The sequence below is a fragment of the Hyperolius riggenbachi genome, chromosome 2 (genome assembly GCF_040937935.1).
Source record: "Hyperolius riggenbachi isolate aHypRig1 chromosome 2, aHypRig1.pri, whole genome shotgun sequence".
NCBI classification, from domain to species: Eukaryota; Metazoa; Chordata; class Amphibia; order Anura; family Hyperoliidae; genus Hyperolius; species Hyperolius riggenbachi.
The window spans coordinates 47,511,947-47,534,743 of NC_090647.1; the positions used below are offsets into that span (position 1 = coordinate 47,511,947).

The window sequence follows — 22,797 nt, forward strand, 5'->3', positions numbered from 1 at the left end:
TACTCTTACTTGCTGAATGCAGTAACTCGGAGCCACCCTCCCAAGGTAAGTATCTCCCAGAGGGAGATTTTTTTTTTTTTGCACAGATTCTCTTTAATATACAGAGAGTGTAGCAGCAGCTTGCACAGGACAGAAGGAAAACAGAGACATGCACCCTCGCAGCTTGATGTCTGTACTGTTGATGAAAGCAATAAACTAATGGCATGACAGTGCCAGTCTGCCTCTTTGCAAAAACATCTCTTTAACCACTTAATGACAAGCCTGCTAGAGCCTCTTAATGGCTCCCGGGCGTTTTATAAGTCAGACAGTTCAGCTGCCGCTGTGCGCGTGCGCGCTCCCGTGTGTGCATGTGCATTCTCGTGCATGTGAAAATAGTGAAAAAAACCCACCAAAGAAAAAATACACCTTTATTTCCAAATACTATATTGTCACCATACTTAGTACTAGGGACATAATTAAAATTTGTGATAACCAGGACAAATAGACAGATAAAAATGTGTGGGTTTTATGTACAGTAGCAGTGTTTATATTAAAACTATAGGGGATGAAATCGGAGAAAGTTTTTTTTCATTTTTTCCTGTTTTTTCCTTTAAAATGCATAGAAAAAGTAATTACTGAAAACAAATATCAGCCCCAAAAAGCCCAATTGGTGGTGAAAAAAAACAAGATATAGATCATTTCATTGTGATTAGTAGTGATTAAGATATTGGCAAATGAAAGGTATGAGCAATGAGAGGTGCTCGTCCGTTAGGGTAAAAACCTCTTTGGGGTGAAGTGGTTAATATTTCTTTACAGTCTACAGTGTATAGCACAGAGAAAATGTAACAAATGCAGAATTTTATTAAGTATAAGCGCACAGGCACTTTGAAATCAACCCAATGCTTCAGGAAAATGTATCTTCCATATTTTGGGCAGAACCATGAGATATGAAATTGGGGGGAAGCCAAGCAATAAGGGCCCGTTCAGACTACAAAGTGCGGACCGCAGCGCATGCGGACCGCAACGCGTACGAACGCACGCCATCCGCGTTCGTATGCGTTGCGTGGCTGATCCCATCACTGAAAAGTGAATGGGACAGCTGCGCGTTTTTGTAAAATCTGCGTGCAGCATGCGTTCCCGGACCGCACAGGTCCGGAACGCATGCTGTGTGAACATCAGACATTGCACTCTATGCAATGTCTGATGTCCTGCGTGTCGGCCACCCCGCACGTGTTTCCAAAACGCATATGGAAACGCGTGCAGTGTGAACGGGCCCTAAAAGTCCAAATGAAATAAAAAGACCTCATAGGATACACAAGAATGGGGTACAAAAATTAAAACTGCACACAGTCCTTGCAGGAAAGACAGCTCACCTATTTGTTTTATTGGGATTGTATTCGTAGGAATCTCTGATTGCTACTTGCATTCTTTTGGAGTTCAGTCGCCACAGTTTCAGTGAATGGTCCATTCCACACGACATAATCTTCTCTCCCAGCAGGTCGTAGTCCTGTACATCACACATACAGGGCGAGATATATTAATGTATGCTATGAGCAGCTCTACACAAACCTGTCCCTATATAAACCAGGAGCAGTTATATTATCAGGAGTACATCTGTCCTGTGGAAACACAGGGCTCAGCATGCTTGCTGGGGAAAGGGGAGAGGGTGTCTGGTTCAATATTACAAATGTTAATCTAGATCAGTGCAGGCACTCGGCTGCAGAGCTGATTTACTGTGTAGCAGCTCATTTCCTATCCTATGTCAACTTACTTTTAATGGTGGTATGAAATTCAGCATTTCCTCTTTGCTCTAATAGATTTACAGCATAAAATCTAGTGCCACAAAATTTGTAGCAGAACAGCAAACAAACAATTTAACACAGCTCTTATTCAGTAAAAAGCTCCTTGCTTCAGTGGTCAGCTTCTGGCAGCATCAGATGTGGTGATATCTTTTGTTTAGATACCTTCAGTAAACATTAGCAAAGTGCAGAAACTGATGTCTATCTGCTACTAGCATGTGTGCTACTGAGAAGTGATCACTAGATAGATTTTAATATATAAATACAGCAGCTATGCATTAGCAGCATTCAGAGCAGATAACTTGTACTTTGTGAATTTGTAGACAGACAAGATTACTTGTGCACAAAAGCAAATAGGATAACTGTAAGCATAATTAAAAGTAGGAAAAAACACAATGATACTGAATGTTATTTCAGAGTTTTATCCCACTTTAAGTATGAGTTAAGTAGCTGGGACATTACACATCTTCTGCAACAGGAAGTACTTGGGGTGTTTTAACCACCTTGCTGGTTTGATTATTTTAAGAGTCTAAAAGCAGAGCAATTGTTTTGAGCTTTTACACCCTAATATCCCTCCCACCCCCAAAAAAAAATCCTAACCCAGAGACATTCTCTAGCAGCCCCTGCATTAAACTCACCTCCCCAGAATCCAGCCCTGCATTTCTTCCTCCTGTCCTCCGGGTGGTGGTCTCGCTCTATGGCAAGATCGCTGTCTGTTGCGCGACAAACTGCAATCTCACCAGAGATATAGGGACTCTCAGAACTTTAACCTGCTGAGCGGTCTGGACGAGCTCAGCTCGTCCAACACCGCCAGAGGCTGCCGCTCAGGCCCTGCTGGGCCGATTTTTGTCAAATAAAAAGCAGCACACGCAGCCGGCACTTTGCCAGCCGCGTGTGCTGCCTGATCGCCGCCGCTCTGCGGCGATCCGCCGCGAGCAGCGGCGAAAGAGGGTCCCCCCAGCCGCCTGAGCCCAGCGTAGCCGGAACAAAAAGTTCCGGCCAGCGCTAAGGGCTGGATCGGAGGCGGCTGACGTCAGGACGTCGGCTGACGTCGATGACGTCACTCCGCTCGTCGCTATGGCGACGATATAAGCAAAACAAGGAAGGCCGCTCATTGCGGCCTTCCTTGTTTATTCTGGGCGCCGGAGGCGATCGGAAGATCGCCTCCGGAGCGCCCTCTAGTGGGCTTTCATGCAGCCAACTTTCAGTTGGCTGCATGAAATAGTTTTTTTTTTATTTAAAAAAAACCCTCCCGCAGCCACCCTGGCGATTTAATCAGAACGCCAGGGTGGTTGGGTTTATGGGTGGCAGGTGAGCTCCTGCAGCAGAGACCCATCGATCTGTGCAGCTCTGAGACAGAGCTTTGCATTTTACAATTTAACATTTTTAAAAGAGTACTCTAAGGAGTGCAAATACAAGCTATTTCCTGGCCTACACCTAAGGGGTAAGTGGGGCCCAGTTCTTTGATTTTGTACATCCCGTACTATTTCTCTGGCTCTATTATCCATCAGAAAGATGATAGAGTACACTGAAATGAATAGAAAGGCTGTCCATTTCTAATTCAGCAGCTGGAGAGTGCAATGGCGCTGGATATAAACACACAATCAGATATCTGGGGGCACATACTGATGCCAAAGGATGATGGGCAGCAAAGGCAAGATTTAGCATTGGGCCCCAAAACTTGAGAATTTGAAACTACTTATGAGCTTTTAGTGCAATTCACATCTATTTTAGACAATGCTTTGAAACATTTTACCAGACAATTTGTTAGTAGCACTAGTACCACGTTTACCCATGTTTATATCATGGTGCTTCAAGTGTGCTTTACAGTGGTGTGAAAAACTATTTGCCCCCTTCCTGGTTTCTTATTCTTTTGCATGTTTGTCACACTTAAATGTTTCTGCTCATCAAAAACCGTTAACTATTAGTCAAAGATAACATAATTGAACCCAAAATGCAGTTTTAAATGATGGTTTTTATTATTTAGTGAGAAACAAAACTCCAAATCTACATGGCCCTGTGTGAAAACTTGATTGCCCCTTCTTGTTAAAAAATAACTTAACTGTGGTTTATCACACCTGAGTTCAATTTCTGTAGTCACCCCCAGGCCTGATTACTGCCACACCTGTTACTATCTGACACAGAGAAGTAGACCAAAAGCACCTCAAAAGCTAGACATCATGCCAAGATCCAAAGAAATTCAGGAACAAATGAGAACAAAAGTAATTGAGATCTATCAGTCTGGTAAAGGTTATAAAGCAATTTCTAAAGCTTTGGGACTCCAGCGTACCACAGTGAGAGCCATTATCCACAAATGGCAAAAACATAGAACAGTAATGAACCTTCCCAGGAGTGGCCGGCCGACCAAAATTACCCCAAGAGCGCAGAGAAAACTCATCCGAGAGGTCACAAAAGACCCCAGGACAACATCTAAAGAACTGCAGGCCTCACTTGCCTCAATTAAGGTCAGTGTTCACGACTCCACCATAAGAAAGAGACTGGGCAAAAACGGCCTGCATAGCAGATATCCAAGGCGCAAACCACTTTTAAGAAAAAACAACATTAAGGCTCGTCTCAACTTTGCTAAAAAGCATCTCAATGATTGCCAAGACTTTTGGGAAAATACCTTGTGGACAGACGAGACAAAAGTTGAACTTTTTGGAAGGTGCGTGTCCGGTTACATCTGGCGTAGAAGTAACACAGCATTTCAGCAAAAGAACATCATACCAACAGTAAAATATGGTGGTGGTAGTGTGATGGTCTGGGGTTGTTTTGCTGCTTCAGGACCTGGAAGGCTTGCTGTGATAGATAGAACCATGAATTCTACTGTCTACCAAAAAATCCTGAAGGAGAATGTCCGGCCATCTGTTCGTCAACTCAAGCTGAAGCGATCTTGGGTGCTGCAGTAGGACAATGACCCAAAACACACCAGCAAATCCACCTCTGAATGGCTGAAGAAAAACAAAATGAAGACTTTGGAGTGGCCTAGTCAAAGTCCTGACCTGAATCCTATTGAGATGTTGTGGCGGTTCATGCTAGAAAACCCTCAAATAAAGCTGAATTACAACAATTCTGCAAATGAGTAGGCCAAAATTCCTCCAGAGCGCTGTAAAAGACTTGTTGCAAGTTATCGCAAATGCTTGATTGCAGTTATTGCTGCTAAGGGTGGCCCAACCAGTTATTAGGTTCAGGGGGCAATTTCTTTTTCACACAGGGCCATATAGGTTTTGAGTTTTTTTCTCATTTAATAAAAACCATCATTTAAAACTGCATTTTGTGTTCAATTATGTTATCTTTGACTAATAGTTAACGGTTTTTGATGAGCAGAAACATTTAAGTGTGACAAACATGCAAAAGAATAAGAAATCAGGAAGGGGGCAAATAGTTTTTCACACCACTGTAAGTATTTATAGTTAAAAGGCAACAAGGAATTATACAAAAATGATTGCGTACTAATACATGTATGTCAACAGGGACACAATGTTCACAATAAGGAGTAATTGGTCAGTGCATTTATAAAGGGGTACATGCTATAACAACATTACACTTCTCTGTGGAAATCAGATCTATAATACAGAGTTCAGGAACCCTCACCACTACAAAAACCTGTGAGAACTTTAATTTAAAAAAAAAAAAAAAAATGGTAGAGAACTATTATGAGGCTTGAATGAAGCGGCTGAGAAGTAGCCACGGCTCTATCACAGAGTGAAAAGCCGCTTAAAAGGAGCCTTAACAGAGGGATATGGATGTTTCCTATTTAAACAATACCAGTTGCCTGGCAGTCCTGCTGATCTCTTTGCTGCAATAGTGGCTGAGTTACTCACATGAAAGAAGCATGCAGCTAATCCAGTCGGACCTCAGTCAGAGCACCTGATCTGCATGCTTGTTCAGGGCTATGGCTAAAAGTATTAGAGACACAGGATTAGCAGGAGAGTCAGGCAATTGGTATCATTTTAAAAGGAAAAATCTATATCCTACTCAGTTTAGGTTCCCTTTAACGGAGAAATCCACCCTGAAGCGCATGAATGCATGTATGACTGCTACTGGCATCCTGGTCTTCAGCTATGGTTTGAGTGTTCTCACAATGCAATTCTGCCTCACAGTGACCCGCTGAGTCAACCGATAAACTACACATTCCCATAGGAGTCTGTTTACAAGGGACTTGGAGGAAGTCACAAATCACATCCATCAAATGGCCACCAAAGACCAGAATTCCAATATTTGAACAAAACAGACTAAACAAAACAAAAACACAGAACATTTATATCGCACTTTTCTCCTGGTGGACTCAATGTGCCAGAGTTGCAGCCATCAGGACACGCTCAATAGGCAGTAGCAGTGTTAGGGAGACTTGCCCAAGGTCTCCTACTGAATAGGTGCTGGCTTACTGAACAGGAGGAGCAGAGATTCGAACCCTGGCCTCCCGTGTCAGAGGCAGAGCCCTTCACTATCCAGCCACCGCAGTGGTCTGTTCTTGCATAAGTATGTCCATGATATCTAAAGCTCATGGTACTAGTCTACTTCGGGGACCCAGCAGAAATCCTCACATGGACAGTTCTCCAATCACAGTACACTTTCACAGCACAAAGCAGCATGATTCGCCAAATAGTGTGGGCGTAGTTTACTACAACCTCTTAAAAACCTAGCAGTTCTAGGTGTTGCAATCCACCCAATCACGTTAGCCGAATTTTCCTGCTGGGTCCCCTAAAGTAGACTACCGCCAAGCTCACCTCCACCACTGCATTGTGTTTATGAATTGGTACTTTGGCCTTTGCATCGGCTGTGCATTAGGCAAGCCTTTCCAACATACCCCAGAGGTCCTAACCTTTTCCTAACACAGATCCTAACCATGGCATCACCTGACTGACTACTGTAACAACTTGTAATTGTAACAACTGTGCTCACATCTGCCAAGTGCTCCAATGACTTGTGGGGCAGACAGGAATCAGAGTACAGACCACACTTGTACATGCTTATTGGAGAAAAAACATTAGGCAAGCATTTCCAACATACCCCAGAGGTCCTAACCCTTTCCACTGCCCAACTACTGCCTGTTCCACTCTTATGTATAGCGAAAAGATGGACCAGCGATTAACATACCGCACTTAATACTTCATCTCTGTGGCCTTCTACGCCGCCGAATATTGCAACCAGGGTGTCTGTCTGAATATTCCACAATCTCAGTGCATGGTCTGCAGGAAAAGGAAAGAAGGGGTTTGCCAGGTCAATAGGATTGTACAGGGAGGATACACAATTCAATCAATCAAGTGCTGTATGTAGGTCACTGAGAAGCCCAATAAAATTACCTTTGCTTACAGATAACAGAAGATTTGGATCCCTCGGGTGGAATTTTAATTCATTGATTGCATTGCCATGGCCAACGTAGTGCTGGAATAAGAAGAGGAACAAACATTCATGAAAAAGGACCACTATCACGAAAAATGTAGAATTTAAAACACATGTAAACATACAAATAAGGAGCACATTTCTTCCAGAGTACAATGAGCCATAATTTACTTTTCTCCTATATTGCGGTCACTTACAGTACGTAGTAGAAATTTGATAGAACTGACAAGTTTAAAGGAAAACTGAAGTGAGAAATATATGGAGGCTGCCATATTTATTTCCCTTTATACAATACCAGTTGCCTGGCAGTCCTGCTGGTCTATTAAGATGCAGTAGTGTCTGAATAATGCCAGAAACAAGCATGAAGCTAATCTTTCAGATCTGACAGTGTCAGAGACACCTGATCTGCTGCATGCTGGTTCAGGGTTTATGACTAAATGTATTAGAGCACAGGTGTCGAACTCCAGGCCTGAAGGGCCGGATCCATGCCAGTGTTTAGGATGGACTGAGAAAGAGAGAAATGTGTTCTACCGGATGGACCCCACCTTTCCTGATTCAGTCCCATCAATTAGTGTGAGCTGTGTCAAAAATGTGTGAGGACCTCGGCCCTCGAAGGACCGGTTTGACATCCCTGTATTAGAGGTAGAGGATTAGCAGGATAGCCAGGCAACTGGTATTGCTTAAAATGAAATAAATATGGCAGCCTCTGTGTTCCTCTTGCTTCAGTTGTCCTTTAAGACTACTCCATCTACAAGAGGAATTTTCAGTATTATGTTTATTCTTTACTGAAGCACTTCTGGAGAAGTGTTGGACTCAGCAACTGCCATTTACTAAGTGATTTTGAAAAAGAAAAAACTGAGAATTCCACATATGCAGATGGACTACTTCAAAACAGGTCAGATTTTTACTACCCACTGTGACAAAAACAGGAGAAAAGTAATTTATAGCTTATTTTGCTCTGGGAGAAAAGTACTTCCTATTTGTATGAGTTTACATGTATTTTACTTTTTGGAATTGTTTCGCGATAGTGGACCTTTAAAGTAGATCTCCAGCCTAAAATCTAGCAGGCTACCTGTAAAAGAGATACCTTGGCGTTTTTCTCTGGGAAGAGAAGGGAGGTGGGGCCTTGTTCTGTAAGTCGGGTGATGCAGGGTCTTCGGGACGGCTTCACTGGACAAGGCAGCGCAGGCATCTATAACTTTCTTTTACAGGTAGCCTGCTACATTTTTACTTTAGGTTAAAGAGGATCTCCAGCCATTTTAGCCGAATAGACGTAACTCACGTCCATTCGGCTGCTGCGCGCTCCCGTGCCGCCCCCGTTAGCACGGAGATCAATAAATGGGAACATAGTTCCCATTCATTGATCTATGTCCCCGGCAGAAAGACCAACGGCTTCTTTAAGGCTGTAAGACTAAGACTGTGGCCAAATAGTATACACATACCTTTTTTTTATTAAATAAACAGTATTACATTTAAAATTAACTGTTTACCTCCCACACCAAAAATTACCCAAATAAAATTTAATGAAAAAAAATACAATTAAAAAAACCAAAACAAATAGTTACCTAAGGGTCCGAACTTTTTTAATATGCATGTAAAGAGGGTGTATTACTAATATTTTTTAAATTATAAGCTTATAAATAGTGAATGCAAAACTGAAAAAATGCACCTTAATTTCCAAATAAAATATTGGCACCATACATTGTGATAGGGACATAATTTAAATGGTGTAATAACCAGGACAAATGGGAAATAAAATAAATAGGTTTTAATTATGGTAGCATGTATTATTTTAACCACTTCACCACTGAGGGGTTTTACCCCTTGAACACCAGAGCAATTTTCACCTTTCAGCGCTCCGTCCATTCATTCGTCTATAACTTTATTATTACTTATCGCAATGAAATGAACTATATCTTGTTTTTTCCGCCACCAATTAGGCTTTCTTTAGGTGGGACATTATGCCAAGAATTATTTTATTCTAAATGTGTTTTAATGGGGAAAATAGGAAAAAATGTGGGAAAAAATTATTATTTTCAGTTTTCGGCCATTATAGTTTTTAAATAATGCATGCTACTGTAATTAAAACCCATGAAATGTATTTGCCCATTATTCCCGATTATAAAACCGTTTAAATTATGTCCCTATCACAATGTTTGGCCCCAATATTTTATTTGGAAATAAAGGTGCATTTTTTTCAGTTTTGCTTCCATCCCTAATTACTAGCCCGTAGTTTATAAAGTAACAGTGTTATACCCTCTTGACAAATATTTAAAAAGTTCAGTCCCTAAGGTAACTATTTATGTTTTTTTTTTTATTGTATATATATATATATATATATATATATATATATTTTTTTTTTTTAAATTACAAAAAAAAAAATTGGGGAGTGTGGGAGGTAATGAGTTAATTTATTATGTAAAACAATTTATTTGTATGTGTAAAATACATTAGGGTGTAGTTTACTATTTGGACACAAGATGGCCACAGTGAGTATGTTTACATGCGACCTGTAAGCGACCGGAAGGACGCTTACAGGAAGCAGTAGGAGGCTGGGAGACTTACAATGATCGCGCTGTTTCTGAAAGAAGCAGCAGATCATTGCGGGGGCTTAGATCAACGAACAGGAATGGATTTTCCCGTTCATTGATCTCCGGGCAAGCGGGCGGCGGCGTGCACGAGCGGCGGGTGCGCACGCACGAGCGGCGGGAGCGCGGACAGCGGCGGGAGCGTGGACAGCGGCGGGAGCGTGGACAGCGGCGGGAGCGCGGAAGGTACGGATTTCGTACCGCCGGGGGTAAAGTGGTTAAAGCTATAATGGCGGAAAACTGAGAAATTAATTTTCTCAATGTTTTTCTTAATAGTCCTGTTAAAATGCATTTAGGAAAAAATAAATTCTTAGCAAAATGTACCACCCAAAGAAAGCCTAATTAGTGTTGGAAAAAACAAGATATAGATCAACTCATTGTGATAATTAGGGATAACGTTATTGGCGAATGAATGGGAGTTGAAAATTGCTCGGATGCATAAGGTGAAAAACGACTGAGGGCTGAAATGGTTAAGGGATACTCACACCCATGTCCACAACAGTTAAGGACTGTACACAATGGGTGCTTTGTATTTTTATAATCGCATGCGCATTTAAGAGTCATGAAAATCACGATGAACTGTACACATGAGTGCCATTTAAAGAAAAAAAAAAAATCGCAATCTGTGACAGCAGTGCTTTTTGAGCGTTGCATTTGAAAGTAGCATACAAAAACGCGATGCAATTGCATTGTGTTTTTTCGAGGTATAATCTCGGGAGACCTTGCAACTTCCTGTTGAAAGACTTTTAGCCAATCACAAGAAAAAAAAAACGGAAGCAAAAACGCATGCATTTGATTTTAAAATCATGTTGCATTTGTGTTAGCGGTTGGCAACAGTGCGAGTCCCAGTCCTAAAGACTTTCAGACGGCTGAACTGCACGCTTGTCAGCCAGTCCCCCCTACTGTCTGAGGAGCGACCTGCATCTGTAATCCCATAAGTGTCAGCATTTGCTTACCTTTATACACTGCATAGTGATGGGGTTGATTATCCGGATGATGCCCCTAGAGCCAGCTACTGCCAGGAGCGGGTGACTAGTGTTGCTGTCGTATGTCCACGCGCAGGTGTAAAAGTTTTCATCTGCCTATATCTCACACTTAAGGAAAACACGCATGACTGTAGCTATACATGGTAGCATTTTAACTGCAGAGCAGAAGCCAGTCTAATAAAGAGATCACACCATGGAAGGAACTTGTATTATTACAGCTGCTAAAATAACACCTAGCTGCATCCCTTACGCACATCGTGTGCATGCACCGGTCATTTGGGTGGAACTGGGAATAGTTGGCCTTAAGAGTCTGAAGCCTCCAAAAATACCTGTCTTTACTTGACAGTCCTCTTCAGCATTAATGCCATTGGTGAAATGCCGCATCCCCGCGGCCGAACGCTCAATACCCCCGGGGGGCATATTTCAGGGCCCCTTCCTGAAAGAGGCAGAACTTTGCGCAGTAGCTCTGCCTCTAATCGAGTCAATCTGAGCGGATCTCCGCCTCTCCCCGCCCCTCTCAGTGTTCTTTTACCGAGAGGGGCAGGGGAGGCGTCAATCAGTGCAGATTGATGGGAATGGAGGCAAAGCTACAGCCCAAAGCTCTGCCTCCCCGGGCAGCAAAATCCACGTCCTGGAAAGTCGCGGAAATCTGCCCCGGGAATTCAGGGGTATTGAGCGTTCAGCTGCGGGGACGCGCCGTTTCAGCTAGGTCATTAACACTAAAGAGGACTGTCAAGTAAAAACAAATATTTTTGGAGGCTTCAGACTCTTTAAATGAGGCGGATATTCAGTTTGTGTACTATCTCACGATCATGTTAAATAGTTTTGGATAACAGAAATTATGAGAGGGTATAATTGGCGCTGCCCTGTAAATACAAATACTCCTGCTGCCAATCTATCAAGGTGGGGAAAACCCCTGCTCCAGTTCCCCAGCCGGGTGCTTGCTAGTGTCCCGACACGGGCATTGGACAGGTGCGCTCCACCCCCATATGAAGCTGCATCTGAGCACAACTGTTGCTGTCCTCAGATGAGACATGAGATTTTTTTTTGGCAGCCGGGTAACCAGGACCAAGTTATTTTTGGGTACCTGGAGTTGGTGGTTTCATAAACTGGGGAGTTGGATGATGACTCCATATAGCCCAGGTACGGTAAGTATTAGACTGAGTAGTCAGAGCAATTTTGGGTAGCTGGAGTCAGAGTTGGCATTTTCATAAACTGATGAGTCACATGCGGTGTTACTACACTCTGCCATTCGGCTGGCAGAGTTTGGTAACACCACATCGGGGGTCCGATCTGCTGGATTCTTTTTTAATTTGGAAAAATCTCAATACCAAGGAAACCCAGCCCAAGCCACTTATACTCTCAGTGTGAATACGGAATATCAGTGGTGCAGAGCTAGGTCTGAAGTACAGTTAAATCGGTATAAAACCCTGACATAATATTCAATAAAAACATGCCATACTGTTATATTTGCTTTTGTGCATAAGTATTATTCATTTAGAAATGATAAGTTCCCAAAGTACACTTTTTTCTCAGAGCTGACTTTGCATTTTATATAGAACTGCTTTATTCATGTTGTAACAAGCAGAAATTCTTTCTGATTGTCTGACTTTGTTCAGCAGAGCCGGCAGTGTCAGAGAAGTGTTTGTTTACATTCCTCACTTGATACAATTAAATACAAGATAACATTATCTGCACTTCCGATGCGTCCAGCTTTGCTGGCAGGGAACTTTTAAGTCCTGTGTGTAACCCTTTGAATGCTGTTCTAGTAAAAAAAAAATGCTGGTTGTATAGAATATGCTGTAAATAATCTATTACAGCAAAGAAGAAACGCTGGGTTTCATTCTGCTTTAAATGAAATTTAATTTCATTAACAGCAACTGGTCTGAGTGTATTAAGTGATTAAGATGCTAAGCCTGCATTCAAAACTTTCAATACTTTTTCTGCTGTTATGATTTGGAGTTATCACATACTTAAGGAACACTGGCCCTTTAGTAGTAGTTCCAAAGAATTGCATGCTGGGGGTTCTTTTTATCTATAATCTATTCCTCTTCTTCCATTTCCCTGCCAGCTTCTTATCTGAACCCTGATCCCCTACTCACTTGTGTGTACAAGCAAGGCTGAGGTGACTCAGCGATTGGGGGAGACAAGAAAAAAAAGTAAAGGGCAGAAATGACATCATGAGTTAGCCTTAACTGTGGGCAAAAGACATGGCCCCCACCAGGAATAGAATTCTCGTCATTTACTATATAACATTCACTGAAATCAAAACGTGGACAGTACAATACATGTGTTATGTAAGTAGATCAAGTATTTATCTACTTATATATGTGTTTTTTTTTCCCTGGAATAGTATGGCTGATCCTACTGCTTTAACAAGAAACCATCTTCCTGCTCAATGATGTGCTCTAGCCATAAATCGCAGCAAAAGGATACATCAGCGTCGACATAAGACTGCAATAATCTGATTTCTCCTTGTGAATGGCATTCATATAACGTGACCTGCAAGGAAAAAAAACAAAATGAGATGAATTGATATTTTCTAAAAGAATGTGACCCATGCTACCCACAGTGTGAGGCCATCAGTTATAACAGCACGTACCCTGTTACTGCCGACTGTAGCAAACACCAGCGGGTCCCCTTCCTTACTGTGCCAGTTAAACTGAACTCCGAAAAGTGGCTGGTTGTGATCTTCCTGCAGAGACACAAGAGGCATGCATTAACATTCTGTAACCGCCCTTACACGGAAACAAGGACATGGCAACACAAGCAGATAACGGATGAAAGAAGCAAACACACAACGGGGGAGGGCCTAAGTTGTGGGACAGAGGGTCCAATACAGTGCAGTAGAATTCAAAATTAGATTTTACTCATGAGGTAAATTATCAAACGATCCATAAAGTGTTCGATAAAGCTTAGTGAATTGAGCCTATTATGGGCAAAAACTGAAAACTGGGACCAAGTCAACCTCAATGTTTAGTGACCTCCCCCCTTCCTCCCTAATAAAATGCCATGGTGTCTAATGGCCCCCTCCCTCCCCTATATAGTTTCCTGGTGTCTATCAGGGATGGGCTCAGGAGTAATCACGAGTTCGTAAGGACTCAAATTCGTAATTAAAATGAGCCTTAATTGCCGCAGCTGTGCGGCTGGATGATAAGGGGTTAATTACCCACAATTCCGCCATCCTGCCTGCACTCCAAATAGCTTGCACGCGTCCTATTGGACACGTTGCAAACCTCACTACGTACACTTCGGACTTCAAGCTGGAGGACCCTCTCCTCCCTCTACAAAGTTCCCAGGTGTCTAGTGGCCCTGCTCCCTCTCCTATACAGTTACCTGGTGTCCAGAGGTTCCCTATATAGTTATGTGGTGTTTAGTGGTCCTCACTCCTCCCCCTCTACAGTTCCCTGGTGTCTATTGCCCCCCTCCCTCCCCTATACAATTCCCTGGGGTCTAGTGCTTTCCCCCCTCCCCCATATGACTTTTCTGGTGATCTAAGCCTTCACCACCAATCTAACATCCCTGATGGTCTACAGAGGACCAAACATAATGCAAAGTAGGGAAACCAGTTTGGTTCCAAATTTGATGTCTGACATGTATGTTCTCTAAGACCTAGTTTCTCAACGTGTGGTACGCGTACCCCAGGGGGTACTTCTGATGGTTCCAGGGGGTACTCAGGCTTGATATAGTTAACCAAGAATAACAAATTTAGAGTTTTAGAAAATGATAAATCTTATTTAAACAATACCAAATTAGTGTTTTATCTAATTAAAAGCAATAGTAAATGCTTGGACATTGTTTAGAACCAATTATCATGTACTACAATTTAAATATATATTTGTCAGGGGGTACTTGTGATAATGTGTATTATGCTAGGGGGTACTTGGTGAGTACAGCATTTTAAAAGGGGTACATATCAATAAAATGTTGAGAAACACTGCTCTAAGACAACCACTGTGTAAGGCCAGTGGAAAGGACAAACCCAAGCCCACTTGCAGAAGTGCTCTCTGTAGTTGTTGAAAGCAAGTGGTTACACCCCTCCAACAAGAGTGGACAGAAGGCAATTTAGAACATGGGTAAAACCGAGGTGCCAACATGGATAAAATACGCTAAAAACTGTAGATGCAGAGGCACCTCGAGCAAAATTACTTGCGCACAGTGACTCAGTTTGCCCGAGGAAGGGCTTAACCTGCGAAACATCGCAAAGTGGCGTGTACTCCAATAAATATTGGTTTTCTTCGTGCCATCTGTTGGGAGGAGAGTCCACCACTACCTCCCATTTAAAACTGTTTTTAATACATTTTATCCTTGTTGGAGTTGATGAAAATGTAATGGAAATTATCCATTAGAGCAGCGATAGCTAACCTTGGCACTCCAGCTGTGACAAAACTACAAATCCCATCATGCCTCTGCCTCCAGAGTTATGCTTAGAGCTGTCAGAGTATTTCAATGTCTCATGGGACTTGTAGTTCCACCACAGCTGGAGTGCCAAGGTTAGCCATCACTGCACTAGAGGTTGCATTTGCTTGGTTCTTTGCAAACTGCACACATTTGCATCATCTTGGAAATCTTCCAGAGTTCCCAATATCAAATGAATACCTTTAAAGAGAATCTGTACTCTAAAATTCTTACAACAAAAAGCATACTATTCTATTCATTATGTTCTCCTGGGCCCCTCTGTGCTGTTTCTGCCACTCTCTGCTGTAAACCTGGCTTGTAATTGCCAGTTTTAGGCAGTGTTTAAAAACTAACTAACCAGCTTGTGATAGGCTCACATGAGCAGAGTGTATGAGTCATACAGAGCCTGCAGAGGATGTGTATAGCTTCTAGCCAATCACAAGCAGCCCTGCACATTGCAGTCTGAGTGCCTCAGCCCGACAGAGCAGACAGAGAAGAGAAGATTAGATCATATAACAGATATAATACAGCCACTGTGCAAGTAGGAAAGGCTGCAGTAAGCCAGACCACATTAGAACAGGCATATGAACTTATAGGATAGAAGACATAAGGATGAACATTTTGTTAGAGTCTCTTCAAAATATCTCGTCAGAAGCACAGACACTGTACTGGCAACATCCTGCAGGTCAGTGCTGCGAGCTGCAATCTTCCCCGGAAGATTCAGTCTGTGCCTTCTCCTGTGCAGTCTGAGCAGGCCTAGTGACGTGGTCAAAGAGCCTGCAGCAGCCAGATCCCACAGAACCAGAAAAGCTGAAGTCTGTGCTTCTGATGTGATCACCATCAAGAATAGATTTTTAACGGAAGATCAATGCCTGGAGATGATCTTTGGTCACATAATTAGTGTAGTAACGGTCTTGCATTTTGTTCACTATGAACTTACTTTTCACAATTTATATTCCCACTATACAACACATTTTTAAATAAATATAGGGATGCAGAGCAGTACGTTTATGTCCCTTCCCTTTCAAGGGCACTTACCTTTAGGCTGTTTACACACTTAAATGAGTATTTGCATTTCTTGGACTTCCATTTTCCTTTGCCCCACCCCTTCCTGCCAGGGGCGTTGGCTGTGTTTGTGGGGGTGTCGGGCCGCTCTGTGTTTGTGCCGCTCTCTATACTGACCGCATCATCCTGTATACAAACAACAAGAAAGGTAAAGTTAAGGATCTGAAAACTTCCTGTGCAAAAGGAAATAATTTTAAAGCGGTACCAAGGAAAACAAAACAGAACGGAAAGCTTAAAAATCACAGTAACAATGTTAAAAGTCCTCCCTTTAGAACACCAGAAGTGAGCATGCTTGTTCAGGGACTATAGCTAAACAGAGGCAGTGGATCAACAGGACACTGTCACTCTCCGCCGCTCCTCCGCCTCCTCTATAGTGGAGGAAAGGTACGCAGGCAGGAAGCTGCGCTATACAGGAGGCGGGGGAGTGGCGGAGAGTGACAGCCTGCATGTACACAGCCTAGCACGGCGGTTTGATTTATGGGGGACAGCAGAGCGGGGGGGGGGCATACAGTATAGCAGCAGAGGCTGGGCATTGTATGCAAAACCAGCCTCTGTGTGCTAATGGGATTCTTAAAACCCACCTTGGGTTCTCTTTAAAGCCCTGAACTCTTGCACAGGACAGAAGAAAACCTTGAAAAATGCCCCCTATATGTATTTAAAAAGTTTAGCCTGTCTAATCCCTCCTCATCTATCAAGTGTTATTTGATCTCTCAGCTGTCTGCCTCGGCAAAGCAGCTAATTTGTCAACAGTATGTTAACCCTATGTCTGCTTCCTTGAAAGCAGGAAGTAGACACTGCAGATTTATTGCAGGATTTGTATCAGCTGTGACAAAGAATGTTTTCCTTTAAAAGGTTATGATGTTGCTTATCTTTTAGAGCAGAGAGGAAGTTCTGAGTTCAGGTCCGCTTTAACCTCTTGACGACCAGCTAACGCTGATTGGCGTAAACTGGTCATCTGCGGGTTACCATGGAAACGGCCTTTCCATGTCAGTTCACGGAGGGTGTCTCCGTGAACAGCCGGAGAGCAGCCGATCGCGGCTCGCCGGCAAAATGTAAACAGGCGTGGAAGAAATCCCCGCTGTTTACATCATACGGCGCTGCTGCGCAGCAGCGCCGTAAATCAGATCGGCGATCCCTGGCCTCTGATTGGCCGGGGATCGCCGGCATATTATAGGCTGAAGCCTATCCTTCAATGCGCAGGGCGGATATCCGTCCTGCGCAGCTCACAGGGGGAGGGAGAGGGAGGGAGCGGCGAGACGGCGGAGAACGCTGCGGAGGGGGGCTTTGAAGAGCCCCCCCCACTAAGCAAATGCAGCCGGCGGCGATCAGACCCCCCCAGCAGGACATCCCCCTAGTGGGGAAAAAAGGGGGGTAGTCTGATCGCCCTGCTGCACTCCTGATCGGTGCTGCGGGCTGTAGAGCCCACGCAGCACCGATCACTGAAAAATCCCCTGGTCGGCAAGTGGTTAAGGAATAATCAGACAATAGTCGCTCAGCTGCTTGCTTTACTGCTGCTGACACCACATCTGGCAGCTCCATAATGGGGAATGCATACAGGCAAGGGAACAACCACAATATCCCCGGGGCTTTATTAATCTATGCAGTCTACCATAGCAACACACCCATGCTAAGTTGCCACATTTTATGCAATACATGGGGGCGTCACGCACATCCATCCTGCTGCATGTTTCTAGGAACTCATTTATTACTGTAAAAATACACATGCCAAGCAGCACTTGTGTCATCTGCATAGGCTGAATCACCCAGAGAACTGCAAAAGGTCAAATCTGCATATTTCCAAAGCTGACACATTCTGATAGAACCGTGTGTGGCAGCTGAGCCATTCAGAGAGATCTGTGTGCCGTGTAAAGAGGTTGCCAATTCTCTGAATGACTGCAGAGCCACACACAGACAGATAACCTGCAAACTTAACACTTTGTGTGGTTTTCCGGACTGATACCCATCACATCTTACACGTAAAGGGGATTTCACACTTTCAGCAGAGGAGAAAGTCCCGTTGTGCTTTCAGTACATTTCCGAGGGTAGAAGAAAGCCTAAGAAAAATCCCAGCAGTTCTAAGTAAGGTAGCAACATTAACCACTTGAGGAGCGCAGTGCTAAACCCCCCCTAAAGACCAGGTCATTTTTGTTAAATGGGCCACTGCAGCTTTAAGGGCTCGCTGCTGGGCCGCACAACTCCGCACACAGGTGATCCTCTCCCCCCTTCCCCCTCCCCCCCACACACACACACACACAGTTTTCTCCCCACCAACAGCGCTTTGTGCTAGTGGGGTCTGATTGTTTCCCCAATGTTTGTTGTTTTTTTTTGCAAATATGTATGTTATTTTTGTAATCCCCCCCCCCCCCCCCGAAACCCACCCTCCCCCCCACCAGCCAAACACTGTGATCGGCTGTCATAGGCTTCAGCCTATGGCAGCCGATCACCCTTGATCCTCTGAAGGCCTTACATCGCAGCGCTGTACGCAGTGAAAAGACGGCAGTTTAGCTGTCTAACAGTCTCTAGCGGCGACTGATGGTGGAGCGGAGCTCCGTCATTCATGCGGAGATGCGCACACGATCTCCTGCAAATACCAGCCACAGGACTTGCCGCCAATTGGCGTTAGGCGGTCTTTCGGTAGTTAAAGAGGAACCCAGGAATATACTATGTGATGCTTGATGTCATTTTATATTTAGATATGTCCAGAAATAAAGGATTTGCTCTATAGATAAGAGCGGACCTCCTCCTCCTACCACGAACACAGGATTATACTTGATACCAATCGGTAGCCGATACTCCCTTTCCCACGAGAAATCTTTACATTTTCTCCAATAGATCGTCAGTAGGGTCTGTGTGGCTGATATTGTGGTGAAACCCCTCCCATAGTGTGATGGCAGGGCCATGGCCCTGACAGTTTCCTGTCTATGAACTCCTTTACATTGTTGGAAATATCAACTGTGGGTGTGTTTATAGATAATGGCAGTTGATGCAGTCCTGTTTTTTGTCTGCCAGCAGTAAAGATGCTGATCTGCAAACTCAGGATGAATCAAGCATGAACGAATTAAACGAACATCAATCATTTCTTAATCTAGCTTCAATTTCTCACTTTGTAATAAATTGATTTTTTCCTATCTTTCAGCAAAGTTCCTCTTTAAAGTGGATCCGAGATAAACTTTTACTCATTGCATAATAGTGTTCCTTTCATATAGTTTATAGGGCATTCCTCAAGCCAAATACTTTTTTTGTTTTTTGATTTAATACCCCAATTCCCTATAAACTAAACAGGCCTCGCCTACAGCTTCTCCAGCACCTAGGCACTATGAGACCCATGTACCTACAAATCTCTCCAACCTACATTTCTGATCTTCCTCAGAGGTACACACCTAGCCACTCACTCCGCTCCTCCAATGAACTTTGCCTAACCACCCCCCGCATCACCCAGTCCCATGCACACCTCCAGGACTTCTCAAGAGCTGCTCCAACACTATGGAAATCCCTACCTCCACCCATTAGGGCAGCCCCCTCCATCATCTTCAAGGCAGCCCTCAAAACTCACCTTTTCACTCTGGCCTACTACCCCTCACAAGTGCTCTAAACCCACAGCTGAACTCTGGTCCCCTACCTTTCATGTCCCTTCCTCTCCCTCTAGATTTTAAGCCTTTGGGCAGGGTCCTCCTCCTTTGTGTCCTACCCGATTATGCACCTCCATTACTGTGAACCCATGCTATGCATCTGAGTGAACCTAACTTGCCTAATCTCCATGCTCCCCTCCAGTGACTAAGCATTACCTTGTACTCATACTGTGCTGCGTGATCTGGTTTTTCTTGTATTGTCATATTGCTGTATGTCACCCCTAAATATTATATGTAACCTAAACTAATGTCCAGCGCTGCGTAATATGTTGGCGCTTTATAAATAAAACAAATGCATAAATAAAAAAAATGTAGCATAGGCTTATAGGAGGTCAGTCTGGGCAGGAGGAGGAGTTACTAGCCAGAGATTCTGCACTCATTCGATAAGGCCTCTTTCACATAGCCAGCTGACAGCCGTATGCTCATCTCCTGTTAACTGCTCCTTTGTATCTGCAATGCTTGATACTGACAGAGGAATGGCACATGTACACCTGAGTAAGCGGCAGCTGACATGATGTGACAATTTCCTGCTGCACAGCAAATGCATCGTGTTTCAGCCTATACACACGAATGCCTCCTTACCCCCACCCCCCCCCCCCCATGGCAATTTGAAAGGACATGGCTGTGTAATAGTTTTCAGGCAGATTTGATTATAGAGTGATCGAATCGGTACAGAGGCCCACAGAGGATGGGAAAAAAAAAAAAAAAGACGCATGTATGGCGCCTAACGATCAACCTTACCATTGATTGAATCCAGTACAGTTAATGGTGCTCAGTGTTCTCCCCAGAATTTTTTTCCAGCCGGGTGGCATGAAAATGTAGCCGGGTGAGGCCAGATGAGAGAATGTAGGGCTGGTGCTTCTGTGCGCAACTCTGCTTGCAGCATAGGAGGAGGTGAGCTGATGGCAGCCGGGTGGTCACCAAAACTAGTCGGGTTGAACACTCGGCTAAAAGAGCCTGGGGAGAACACTGCTGCTGACTGCCCACAAACAATCGTTCTATCAAGCGTTTCCTCAAATCATAATTTTGGATCGTATCTATTAGACTGATCAGATTTGCTTATCATTGTTGGTAGGCCTGAACGATCATTTCTTATAAACTACAACAATAATAACAATAACAATAATATTTATATAGCGCTTTTCTCCCTGGGGACTCAAAGCGCTGTGACCCTGCATTATGCAGTCTCAAAGGCTAGGGAAAAGAGGTGAGTTTTTAGCCTTTTTTTAAAGCTGTCCAGAGAAGGAGCCTCTCGTACTGATTGTGGAAGTGAGTTCCATAGAGTAGGGGCTGCATATGAAAAGGCCCGAGCACCAAATGTTAAGTGTATCCTGGGAATAACCAGCTTCATCTTGTTGGCAGAGCGGAGGATGCGTGGAGGGGCATAAAGTTCCAATAGATCCGCTATGTATTTGGGTCCCATGTGGTGTAGAGCCTTGAATGTCAGCAGGCAGATCTTAAAATTGATTCTCCATTTTACTGGCAACCAGTGAAGAGTTTGCAGTACTGGGGTGATGTGTGAGCTGCGGGGGGCATTGGCTAGGAGTCTGGCTGCAGCATTCTGTACTAGCTGTAAGGGGTGCAGAACCTTATCTGTAGATCCGATGAACAGGGTGTTGCAGTAGTCTAGGCGGGAGGATACAAATGCGTGAACCAGGGCAGGTAGGTCTTCAGCTGGGATTAGGTGTTTTATTTTCGCTATATTTCTTAGATGGAAGAAGGAAGACTTGACGACAGCTGATACCTGCTGTCTGAGTTTTAGATTTCCATCCAGGATCACCCCAAGGTTTCGCACAGAGTCTTTATACTGTACAGTATCTTCCCCAATTGCTAGTTTGAGGTGGTGAGCGTTTTGAACTTTATCCAATAGGACTGTTGATTGTTTGGGAGATTGTACTGTTAATGGGCACCTTTAGTCGACACGCCGCCATAGATCATAAGGAGAATTGCTGAGCCCATAGCTCATAAGAACTACACAGAGAAGCCCCCTAGGGCGCACAGCCTATAATTAATCCCACTGTCTGAGAATAAACAATGCCCATGTGTACAGCCCTGTAATTAGCAAGGAACAGGAGAAGAAACATACTATTGGGAATAACAAAGAAGCCAGACAATGAAGCAGCTCCCAGACTCTCTGCATGTAAAGAGTATAATCAGCACAAGAGATGCCCTGTCATGTCTAATAAGCAACCACCATCCTCTGATCTTGCTTAAATAAGCTGCGTCTATGGAAGAAATAAAAAACTGTACTTAACGAGGAACTTTAACCAAGGTTCAAACTTCATCCCAATCCGTAGCCGATACCCCCTTTCCCATGAGAAATCTTTACCTTTTCTCCAATAGATCATCAGGGACATATATGTCTGGTTGATATTGTGGTAAAACCCCTCCCACAGTGTGATGTCATGACCTAAGTCCTGTACACGAACATTCCATAGGAACTCAACCCTCAGCGGAAACTTTTCCAATGCTTCACTTTATTAATGCTTCATTGCGGTGTACACAGTATAGCAACATCAACAACGTTTCAGGCGGAATGCCCTTTATCAAGTGCTTGGATTCCATCACAGGATTCTCCATTATAAAAACAAGCTAGACCACACCACACCCACCATTAGGGGGCGGGTCTTGGCTATAGTTTGTAGTTTAACCCTTAGAACAGCTATATATTTAAAGGAAACACTTGAGACTAAAGTCCTCGTTTAGGCCTGCCGGGGACTGCGTACCCAGTCTGTCGATCCACCAGGACTCACGCCTAAGGAGTTCATTCACATAATCCCTGCCCTCTTGCCTCTGTACAACTTATGACCTAAGTCCTGACAGTTTGCCGCCTGTGAATCTCATTGCATTGTGGGAAATAATGACTTTTTCCAACTGCCAAGCAAGCAGCATCTCCCTCTGTGCATAGAACGCCCAGTAACTAACATTCCGTACAGATCACCTGGCAGGACTGAAGATGTCACCACCAGTGATACATTTCAGAACGTAAATCAGGGAGAGGAAAGAT

The 22,797-nt window shown here is 43.8% G+C and overlaps 1 protein-coding gene across 1 annotated transcript in view; it reads right to left on the bottom strand.

Annotated features, from left to right (window-relative positions):
- EED (embryonic ectoderm development) overlaps positions 1–22,797 on the bottom strand; it is a 50,363-nt gene that overhangs the window by 19,208 nt on the left and 8,358 nt on the right. The window contains exons 2-8 of the mRNA XM_068264813.1: positions 16,135–16,287; positions 13,301–13,393; positions 13,135–13,200; positions 10,669–10,794; positions 7,085–7,166; positions 6,879–6,970; positions 1,353–1,486 (exon numbers count right to left, since the gene is read on the bottom strand). Of these exons, the coding sequence (XP_068120914.1) occupies positions 1,353–1,486; positions 6,879–6,970; positions 7,085–7,166; positions 10,669–10,794; positions 13,135–13,200; positions 13,301–13,393; positions 16,135–16,287 (746 nt within the window). The remainder of the gene's footprint in view (positions 1–1,352; positions 1,487–6,878; positions 6,971–7,084; positions 7,167–10,668; positions 10,795–13,134; positions 13,201–13,300; positions 13,394–16,134; positions 16,288–22,797) is intronic.